Source organism: Juglans microcarpa x Juglans regia, chromosome 5D (genome assembly GCF_004785595.1).
Source record: "Juglans microcarpa x Juglans regia isolate MS1-56 chromosome 5D, Jm3101_v1.0, whole genome shotgun sequence".
NCBI classification, from domain to species: Eukaryota; Viridiplantae; Streptophyta; class Magnoliopsida; order Fagales; family Juglandaceae; genus Juglans; species Juglans microcarpa x Juglans regia.
In genome coordinates, this window is record NC_054602.1 from 12407648 (window position 1) to 12419316 (window position 11669).

The 11669-nt window shown below is 36.2% G+C and overlaps 2 protein-coding genes across 2 annotated transcripts; both read left to right on the forward strand.

Moving 5' to 3' along the window:
* The first annotated feature begins 2491 nt into the window (after positions 1–2491).
* Positions 2492–5730, forward strand: LOC121266162 (40S ribosomal protein S14-3-like). Its single transcript, XM_041169899.1, has 6 exons — positions 2492–2675; positions 3783–3902; positions 3987–4032; positions 4703–4788; positions 5067–5196; positions 5474–5730. Exons 1-6 carry the CDS (start codon positions 2673–2675, stop codon positions 5539–5541), a joined length of 453 nt encoding a protein of 150 aa, XP_041025833.1. The 5' UTR covers positions 2492–2672; the 3' UTR covers positions 5542–5730.
* Positions 5731–7962: 2232 nt separating this feature from the next.
* Positions 7963–10065, forward strand: LOC121264090 (cytochrome P450 710A1-like). Its single transcript, XM_041167141.1, has one exon. It carries the CDS (start codon positions 8282–8284, stop codon positions 9815–9817), a length of 1536 nt encoding a protein of 511 aa, XP_041023075.1. The 5' UTR covers positions 7963–8281; the 3' UTR covers positions 9818–10065.
* The last annotated feature ends 1604 nt before the right edge of the window (positions 10066–11669 follow it).

Genomic DNA, 11669 nt, shown 5'->3' on the forward strand with positions numbered 1-11669 from the left:
GTGTTGAGATTGAGACTCAATTATTCAAGTTGAGTTTAAGGCTTGTTTGGGTAATGAGCTATTCTCAAAATTTCTCATAATTTTATTCCCAAACATCACTTAAATACAAAACAATTTCAAAACTTTAACTTTTTCATCTAATAATTATCTAATGAACACAAAATTTAATAAAATTTTTCCAAACTTTCAAATAAAACATAAAAAATAATATAATTTTTCAAATTTCAAAACAAAAATTATATTTAAACAATTTTAATTTTATAATATTTTTATTAAACTTTTTATTTCTCACTTCCCAAAACTCAATAAAACATCAATCCGTCTAGGTACAGCCGTTTTGGTGGACCGAATCCGCGCACGAAGCTGACATGGTAGCAGCTTTTTTTCTATAAAAAAGAAAAAAAAAAGAAAAAAGAAAAAAAAAAACAAAGAGAAAAAGAAGAACATTAGTTCTTCTTCATCTCAGTTCCGGTTCAAGAAGAATCAGTCATTTTCACCTCCCCTTCGTCTCCCCTCCCCCAAATCCCATCTTTGCACCCTATTTTCGCCGTTTGTGGGTGGTGCTCTCTCGTTCCTCCCTCTGTTGCAGATTGGCCGATCTCCTCCGTGACCCACCTGTTATAATCATTGAAGATCCTAAAACTCTAGAATATTTGATGCATTTACCATACTGTTTATGAGATTTAATTTCTTTGCGTCATCCACAAACCATGTCCCAAAACCATCTTCAAAATATATACCACCTACACTCTCATTCCTTTGGCATTTGCAATGCTGAAGACAAGAAGGATCAATTTTTGTATTTCTAAGAAAACCACTGTCTATCCCTCGAGCTCCATACTGTAGCATACTTGAGCACTCAAGAAATTGTGAACAACTTGAGGCTCTTCTCCTCAAGCATTTGAAACGAAACTTAAATGCACATCTCAAGTTTGATTTTCTAAAACACGGGTTACTATAGAAAAGACAAGGTCCAACCCTAGACAAAATTTGCAGAATTGCTTAAGAAGTACCTATCGATAAAACATCTGTATCAAACTAATATCAAACTTAGTCCAAAAGAATCCAAAAAATCCCGTTTGGTTCAAGACACCTACATAGTGTACATTAAATCAAAAACAACTATAAATCATCAAAGTCTTCAATGTCTTCAGATTTGTTTCGATAATGTCTAAAGTCAGAGAACAAATTCAAACAAACATATATCCTGGCAGTGTTTTCTTAGAAATGCAATGGTAGAGAACAAATGCAAAACAAATGCAAATCTTTTCTACTTGCAGCGTAAATTAATCCGAGATTGTAGATGGTTCGAGCAATGGCAGTGTTTACTCGTGTCTCGAACGAAATCGCAAGGAATTGCATTCTACTCCCACGTATAGCCTGCTCCCATTTCATTTAAATTCCCTTCCTGTCCAAAACTCATTCACTGAAGTAAAGTAAAAACGAATCGTTTCATTAAACAGTACAAGTGGATGATTGGGTGCGCGTTCATCCCCTAATTTGCCTTCATTCATATTTTTTCATAAAATATCTTAATTCAAACTATTTTACCGCTATTTATAAAAATTTTGAAACCTTCCAAAGACTCAATTATTCAATTTGGTATCCGTCGATTATCAATTTTAATAAATTAAATGTAGAGGAAGCAAGACATAGTCATATAGAAAATAAGTGGAGGTGTCTAAGACCTTTAAAATCTCAAATTGTATTAATTTTTTTATTTGGCCTTTCAACTTATTTTAAAACTTTAATTGCAGAATTTAAAGAAATATATATATATATATATAAAAGAAAATGAATAAAATATGTAATATATTTAATTCTACGAAGATTATATATGTAATATATGCTTAAAATAGTTTGATGTTATGACACAACAAGTAGACTTTTTTAAATTTACAACGTCAGAAAAGATTTTAAAAGCTTAGTTTTAAAGAGTTATGCTACTCGCAAGGCTATTATGTATTGCCACATTTACTATATCACCTATTATATTCTTAAAAATTATTTTTGCAAATAATTTATCTAGTAATGTTATATACAATTAGGATATGTAAGCCCAGCTTACTTCTCTTGAAAAAAAAAAGGATTTATTATTAAAAAAATATTTTTTATTTGAATTTCAAATTTATCCATTATTTTAAAAAAACTGTAGAAAACTTACATATTTTAAAACTACAAATATCATTTACTCATCTTTCTCAATTATAGAATAAATGGTGCAAAATAGCACTTTAAAAAATGGTGCAATAGAGACTTAAATTTAAAATAGTCAGTAGTTTCAAACTAAAAGGGTATAAAAAAATAAACAAAAATTTTGTATACAGTTATTTTTGTATACTTTTTACGCACTCTATTAATATAATTAATTATATTATTATTTTTAATATAAAATTACTGTTTTGATCGAAAGTGTGCTAAACAGAGCTCAAAAATAAAATGTACTAAGCCTAGTAATAATATGATATAAATGAAAAAACAGAAGGATATTTCTGTAAATCCGATCTCAATTCACTTTCGTTCGAGCAAAACCCTACCCCGATCCTCATATAAATCTGACGCCGTCACACCGTCTCTTTTGCTACCAGTAGTTCAGAGGGTTTTCGCAGCCAAACGAAGTACCGGAGCATCTTCAGAAACCCTAGAGTTCTCAATTTCATCACGACTAAGCCATGGTAGGCTACTCTTGAATATATTCTCTGCTCTCATGCATATCGTGTTCTTATAGCGTAGTTTGCTTTCCAAAGTCATCACCTTCTTTCTGCGCTTAGATTGCATGTGAAACCTTCGAACCGCAGTTTAAGTCTTGTTTCTTCTCAGATCTAGAAGCTCTTTGGTTTATTCAGGATTAAAGCCTTGTTTTTTCTTTGCGTAGATTGGGAAATTGATTTGCATTTTAAATAGACAATCTATAAAATTTTCTTAGTTTTATATGTACAGCTTATTTGCAGTCAATAATAGTAGATGTTGTGTTAGATAGAATAAGGTTTGTCATCTCGATGTGATTTGGGCGTTGGGCATTTTAATTTTTCTTTTTCTTTCTCTTTTTAAAGTGAATCCCTGTAATTTTTGTGTAAATACATTTCTTAAATAGTATGTTTTACTTTCTATACAATAAAGATCTGAGGACGCTTGCCTAGTTATTTATACCTTCGACGTTTGTGCATTCCTTTCTTTAATATTCTCTTAATAAATGTACTATATATCTAGCCACTGAAACAAATATTATTTATCAGATTCACTTCAATAGAATTTGTTTTGAGCATGTCAAGTATGACTAAAATCTCATAGACTACTCTAATTCAACGTGCAAATGAAGCTTGGAGAACTTGTTTTACAATCTGTTTTACAAACAATCGAATTTGTTTCTTGGGCATTTCGTTTTCTTTTTGGGGCAATGTGAAGTTTAGTTATTTACAATGATAGCAAACATATCTTTACCTTCTTTTTGTGCAAATTTACCCTTTATTTTTTGGTTCAGAGGAGAGAAAAGTCCATTACCCATTCCCTTGTCTCAGTTTTCTTGAGTTTTGTATAGGCTTAAGCTGGTAACTTGACCCGATATTAGATGTCAAACTTTAGCGGATTGGATCTGTTTGTGGCCCCATGCTGTGACCCATCACTTGAGAACGGAGGTGCTATGAAACATATAATTATTTGGGTTAGATATACTTATTAAAAAGTTAGTTGTGTTAGATATATCAGATTTATTTTTAGGCTTGCAAGATTGCTGGATTTCTGACTCCTCTTGGCTTCAAATGTTTTGTAATGATGGATTATAGTCGAGGAAGAAGACTAGGGAGCCAAAGGAAGAAAATGTCACACTTGGACCCGCTGTAAGAGAAGGGGAACATGTTTTTGGTGTCGCCCATGTTTATGCATCATTTAATGATACCTTCATTGTAAGTGTAACATGTTTGATTGGTGCTCATGCAATTATACTTTCTTGGAGTATGGCAGAAAGTGAACTTTATATTTGATTGTAGCATGTGACCGATCTGTCAGGCAGAGAAACACTTGTTCGCATTACTGGTATGTACACCATCTGTTTTGTAGTTTTATACACAATCCATTATTTCATTAAAAAATTTTGGACCAGAGGTACATATCATGGCATTGATATTGTATCTGTTAACTGTATTTATTCTTCCTCCAAAAAATTATATATGCTCATTGGTTTGTAGTTGGTGCAGCATGGAGTGTTTTTTTTAATATATATATATATATATATATATTATGCTTTATTACTTATCAAAAAAATATATATTATGCTTTATTACACACTTTTAATCTGCATGTATGAAAATATTTATCTGCATGTATGAAAATATTTTCTTTTGATGGCTTTGGACTGAATCATGAACTAATTTCTGAACTTATAAGCCCAAGTCGATTCCTAGTTGTAGGAGTTTTTTCAAACACTTGAATTTTTGGTGAGATCCTCTTTATATGCTGTTGAAGTGCTTAAGAGAATCTCCGCACCTCTTTATAAGCCTAAGTCAATTCCTAATGGTAGGAGTTTTTTTCCGAACACTTGAATTTTGGTGAGATCCTCTTTATATGCCATTAATGTGCTTAAGAGAATCTCCGCACCTTCATTCCTGTAATAGAGTGTTTGATGACAGATGACTGAATAATCAATTGCATTTTGGATAGAAAACTGCTATATAGCTTGTTATGTAATCTGCATTTTGAATTACAGGTGGGATGAAGGTGAAGGCTGACAGAGACGAGTCTTCTCCATATGCTGCCATGCTTGCAGCACAGGATGTCGCTCAGAGATGCAAGGTCTTTGTCCCATTTCCATTTGTACTCTGAAACTGAGTCTGAATGCTCTTTATGTTTCTTTGAAAGAGCATCATTTATCTATTTTGGTCAAAATGTTCCCTTTCTCTGTTTGATTTTAAAAACAAATATGTATATGCTGCATGTTATTTGAACATTTTGTGACAGGTCTTGGCCTTTTCCATTGTCTGTCTTTATGAAATAGTACCATCATCTTCTCTTGAATTGCTAAGTTTCAGTTTTATTCCTTGCGATAAGAACTTTCAGTTTTTATAAAGCAGGAACTTGGCATCACGGCTCTGCATATCAAGCTCCGTGCTACTGGTGGGAACAAGACAAAAACACCTGGTCCTGGGGCACAGTCTGCTCTCCGTGCTCTTGCTCGTTCTGGAATGAAAATTGGACGTATAGGTAAGGTTTTTGTTTCCACGAAGGCAATTTTCACTGTTTTGTGTTGTAATTGAATGGACAGAATGTTATAGAAAACCTAAGCTATTATTTAAGGGATGAAGTTTAAATTATCCAAAAAAAAGAAAAAACTTTAGGAATTAATTGAAAGATATGGCAATAGGAGTGCCTGTTGTTATTGCATTTTGAGCTTTACTTTCTTTGGTTTGAAACTTTGTTTTTTGTAGTTCATTTTCCAGTGTGTTTGTGATGATTTAATTTTAATTACTTTGTGTTTCAGAGGATGTTACTCCAATTCCTAGTGACAGCACCCGCAGAAAGGGTGGTAGAAGAGGAAGAAGGCTCTGAGTTTACTGTTCTTATCCTGTCACAGCTGCCCTTGTTCTTGCACTCGTGGTTTCCATCTGAATTGGCAGACTTTTTAATTTAGCGACAATGCTACCTACCCAATTTTGAAACTATTTTGTAATTCTATAAATACTGGATTTTGCCAAAGATTCATTTTTAGGCTTATTTGGAAACCTCTATTAGACTTAAGATTATGATTTGTGGCTTTTTATAATATTATGATTTGCACTATTTATTTCACTTAAAATCCAATTTCCCAGACAGCTGCCGCAGCCTGCCACTGTAGTTGTTGTATCAGCTACAATTCCAGCTTCTGTGCTCCCCCCGATTTTGGGTTATCTCAAAGCTCAAACCCCTGATGTTGGATCTCGTGGGGCTCTGCCTAAAAGTTGAAAAGATTACAATGAATTATTGTAATTTTGTTGGAAATTTAAATAGATGTGAAGGGTCATTCCATTTTTCTACGGCAAACCAAACCCCCGTCAACAAAATTAACTCTATTCGTTCTTCTGTTCATTACTCATTAGAAGAAAAGTAAGTACTTTGGACGGAAGGTAAACTGAAAAATGAACGAAGAGGTTCCCACATACTCTGGCTTTTTATTATTATTAGCATTTCTTTATATATATATATATATATATTTACATATATATATATTGAATTTTCTTAATATTGAATTTGTGTAAATATGTATTTAAGTTGAGGTCATCCACGTGTGATACATTCTAGATCCTTACCTTTCTTTCAAATTCAAAGTTGTCCCCCTTTCATGTATGGGTGGGGAGCGTATAACATAGAAATATAGAAGAAAACTCTCAAAATTGCTGGCGGCTACTTAATTACATGTATCATCCTTTATTCAATCTTTGAAAATGCTGCTAGAAAGTGGCTTAACAATACGAAATTGGCAACAATTATTCCCATCAACACCCTCCTCAATTTACCACGTGGAATTAGTTGCAGACTTGTGTTGTTCTTCTCTTTTTCCTGGGTGGAATTGTGGCCGGTCCGGTCTCTCCGCTTTAGATCCCATTTCAATTTAAAACTCACCTAAATTCTTCTTATTTCATTATTATAACATTTTTAAAATTTCATACAAAATATAATAAACAATTCAACTTTTTCAAATCTCAAAACAATAATAATATTAAAAATAATATTATAATAATATTTTATTCAACTCATGTAAAACCATCTCAACTCATCTCTAAATCCAAACGGGATTGTTTCTTATGGTATTAGGGTTTTTTTTTTCCTTCAAAAAATGACATTTGATGGTATTAGGATTAAGATAAACAAAAAATAAATGACATTAAGCCATTTTAATGGGTGAATATTGAAGAATAGTAATTTAGGAATAAAATTCGGTGCCCTTTTTATTTAATGATAAAAAAAATGATATATACAAGTCCTAAATACACCAGCTTCGCATAAGCACTTATAAAAAAGTGGATCCAACCATAAAAAAGTGTAAAAAACTCATTTTTTTTTTTTTTTATGGGATTCACATTTTTATAAAAGCTTAGTACAAGTCTTGTACATTTGAGACTTGTATCTACTATTACTTTTTTTTTTTATTATTATATTTTTATAATGATCAACTCCCTGTCTATGTTCGTCTCCTTGTTCTTCCAAAAAAAAAAAAAAAGGTGAGCCATGTGCTCGCGTCAATACAAGAGACAAACCTGAATTGTATATATATATTTTTTTTCACTCCATTATTTTAACTAAATATTGAAATGAATTCCCCTCTAATTAGTCATTCCCATGACAAGTCAAACCCTTTGATCGTTGAAGAGGAGGGAAGAGAAAACTGCTGTCCCACGAGCTCTTAACATCCATTATCCATTCATCGATCAACCAAACAAATGACATAATATATAGATAACATGACGTAGTTTTTCTCTGGTTCAATCAACCAAATAATAGTGATAAAGACAGGAAAGAATAAATATTTCAAAGTGGTGAAATATACAAAAAGTAGTTTTTCTGTCTGGTTTAATAAGCGCGAGTGACTCTCTGGTAATCAAGTTGTTGTGCAACTGATCATGGCTAATTGATTGAAGGTTAAGGTGGCCGAGGAAACAAGTGTCATGTCCTTACAATTATGCTTGCTACAAGCACGACTAACTGGTGAGAAACCCAGAATATTAGAAGCCTAAAATGTCTTACGAGGAATAATCTCAATTGTCTGTGGATAAGGTCTTAGACATGTTTATAAAAAATGAACAATCATATCTTGTACAACCGATTTTATGAGATGAATTCGGCCATAAATTTTTTTATAGTATCAGAGTATGCCACAAGACAAATGAGAGACCATACTACTGCATTGCCTAACAATGTCTTGAACATATTTGATCTCCATTCTCTGGCTCTGTTTTCATAGCCGGATCTTATCTGTGCCTTGTAAAGAACAGAACTCTCTCTACCGCCGCCATTCAAAAAACTTCTTTAGACTCTTCCCTTTTGTCTCCATCTATGCTCTGTTGATTTATTATTCAGCATTCAAACCCAAATCCCCCGGCAGTAAAGCACTTGCCGCCCTCAAAACACCTTTCAAACAGACATTTGATCCTCCCCTACGTACTACTTTACCACCCCCTGTTTTTTTGACCACCTACATTCAGTCACCACCTATTATATATATAGTATACCCTCCCACACGCTGGTCATCTTAACCATTTCCCTCTCCCTCTCCAACTCCAAAAATAAAAAAGTAGATCAACAATATACATTAATGATCTCCATCATCCGTACCTCTGTCACCCCACTTTTGCCTTATCTCTTTTGCTTCGTTGTCTTCCTCATCTTCTTCGAACAAGTCTCTTACTTGAGGAAGAAAAAATGGGTCCCTGGTCCTGCCTTTGTCTTTCCCTTCCTCGGCAGCGCTACCTCTTTGGTCCGTCACCCCACCCACTTCTGGGACCTCCAGTCCTCACTCGCCAAGTCCTCCGCTCTAGGCTTCTCCGCTAACTACATCGTCGGTAGATTCATTATCTTCATCCGCGACACCGACCTCTCCCATAAGATCTTCGCCAATGTACGACCTGATGCCTTCCATCTCGTTGGCCACCCATTTGGTAAGAAGCTCTTCGGCGACCACAACCTCATTTACATGATGGGTCAGGATCACAAGGATCTTCGCCGTCGCATCGCTCCCAATTTTACTCCCAAGGCGCTCTCCACCTACACTTCTCTGCAACAGATTATCATCCTCGACCATCTTAAGAAATGGGTCCGCCTCTCGTCTCAGAGCGCGATGAAACCGATTGCACTGAGGAATCTGGTTCGTGACATGAACCTGGAAACTTCCCAGACAGTATTTGTTGGTCCGTATTTGGGCCGAGAGGCCCGCCAGAGGTTCAAGGTAGACTACACTCTCTTCAACGTTGGGCTCATGAAGTTACCCATCGACTTTCCAGGGACGGCATTTCGGAACGCCAGGCTTGGTGTTGACCGGTTGGTCAAAACTCTCGCTGTCTGTGCGGAACAGAGCAAGGTGAGGATGGAGACGGGAGAGGAGCCGTCTTGTTTGATCGATTTCTGGATGCAGGAGACTGTGAGGGAGCTGACGGATGCATCCAGAGCCGGCGAGCCCGCTCCTGCTCACACCAGCGACCTCGAGATTGGCAGCTACCTCTTCGACTTTCTCTTCGCTGCGCAAGATGCGTCGACGTCATCGTTGCTGTGGGCCGTGACGCTCCTCGACTCGCATCCTGAGGTGTTAGCAAAGGTTCGCGAGGAGGTTGAATCCAAATGGTCGCCGGACTCGGATTCCTTGATAACGGCGGAGCAGCTGGGGCAGATGAAGTACACGCATGCGGTGGCGCGTGAGGTACTGAGGTACCGAACTCCGGCGACCATGGTGCCCCACATAGCCGGGGTGGACTTTCCGTTGACCGAAAATTACACGATTCCGAAGGGTACCATCGTATTTCCATCGGTGTACGAATCGTCATTCCAGGGTTTCAGCGAACCGGACCGATTCGATCCGGATAGGTTCTCAGAGGAGCGACAGGAAGATCGGATTTTCAAGCGGAACTACCTGGCGTTCGGAGCCGGGGCTCACCAGTGCTTAGGCCAGAGGTATGCACTGAATCACCTGGTCCTCTTCATCGCGATGTTCGCCACGTTGCTGGACTTCAGGCGCCACAGAACGGACGGCTGCGATGAGATTGCGTACGTCCCCACCATTTGCCCCAAAGACGATTGCATGGTTTTCCTCTCGCAGCGGTGTGCACGGTATCCGAATTTCTCCATACGAAAGGTCTAAAATGCCCTTATTCCCTGGAGCCGGTGGAGGTTGGGGTGGGGCAACTGGTAATGTTGTTTGTTTTGCCGTGTTTGTCGAGGGAATGGTCAGGCCGTGTTTTTGTCTGTTCATGTTGTAATCTTTTCGTTTTTTTTTTTTTCCCGGGTTGTTGGTGGAAAGAGCTTGTGGACGGTTAGGATTCTTTGGCAAGGAGTGTGTGTGGATCATTGAATGGTGGATCATTGGGTGGGTGTGGAGAATCAATTTTTTTTTTTTTTTAAAGGGTCTGTCCGGAAACTGCTGTTTGGGCTTGACTTGCATAATAACCTCTAAAAACACGTGCCGTAATTGTATGGAGTTGTTCTTGTTTGTAGTACAAGATATTGGACATTTTTCCCTTGCAACTTTTACAAGTATGGTGCCAAAACGAAAGACAGTCGGACATCGAAAATACGGAACCTTAACATAAACGGTCAAAACCATAGCATGTAGTTTTCAACTTTTGACAGTTTTTGGTTACCATTTACGTAAGGAAAACTCTAAAGGCAGTCGTTTTCGTGTACAGAGGGCGCACGAAAACGATCTGGTAGGCGAGGGTAACAAACAAAAAAATTTTAACTTATGAAACGGTGTGTTTCGTCTCAACAAATACGAGATTCTCCTCCTGTCATTCCCTTCTCTTTTCTTCTCTTCTCCTGCATCTGAACCCGTCATCTAGCCAAAGACGCCTTCTGCCATTTCCTTCTCCTATCTTTTCCATCCATGTTATGTGCCTCTAATGAATCCCCGTACCAAGCCCTTCTCTTGTTGCCTGCCAAAGAGCTAGCTAGAATTTGACCTTCGGAATAGTTTTTGAATTTGGGTATCTATGATTTCTTATACCCATGAAAAATCAACCAAATGGGTCGAATGAGTTTGGTCACGAAACAGTTGATTCCTTGATCTCTAGCTTTGATTCAGAAACCTCCCACAAACATTCGATACGGGATATGCTCGATTTCTTCGAATCTGGGAGTTAGTGATTCTAGATTTTTGGAGGATTCAGAAACAATGGGTCAAGAAATCAATACCAGGTTTGAATCTGGGTGTTTGAGATTTTCCTTCTCTCAATAGTTCTGAGGAATTAGAAGAAAAGGTCCAGCGGGTAAATGACAAAGGCATTGATGAATTCGAACTTGGAAAAATGATGTTTTTATAAGCTTTTTTTAGGAGAGAGAAAACACACTGCACGCACAACAATACAAAGCGCATAGGGAGAAAGTGTTTTCCCATTTATGTGATCCGACTCCGTAGTTTTCTTTGCTTTTTCGAAGAGAATTGTCAGAAAATTATTTATTTATAGTCAGTTAATTTTAATAAAATAATTATTTATAATTAAAATAAATTTAAATAATTTTTTTGTCTCAATTAAATAATCAAAAATTTTTTTTTTTTTTCTTTTAAGTGTGTTAAGACTGTCGAGTGTGAAAATGGAAGAGATTTGGTAGTAGTCCGTTGAGTCCGTTGTCTTCGTGTTTTTCGATTTATTTATTTTTAAATAAAATAACTGCTGCTTGTGCAGCGGTGCGCACAAAGGGTGCACAAAATTATCTGACCGTAGCAGAATTGTTTACCTAATATATCCGTTACTATTCATCTTCATATATTATATCAAATAATTTGTTTTTTAATAAGATACAAAATGTGAAATAATAAATAATAGTTATTAAAAAAATTATTCTTACGCATATATATATATATTAATTAGTTGTGAAATAAATGAAAAAGTAATTATAAATATTTAATTTTTTTTAATGGATAGTCCCTACAGGCAACTCAACTACTTCCACGTGGCGCTGCTGTCAGACTGCCCCTATACATCCGCAATATATTA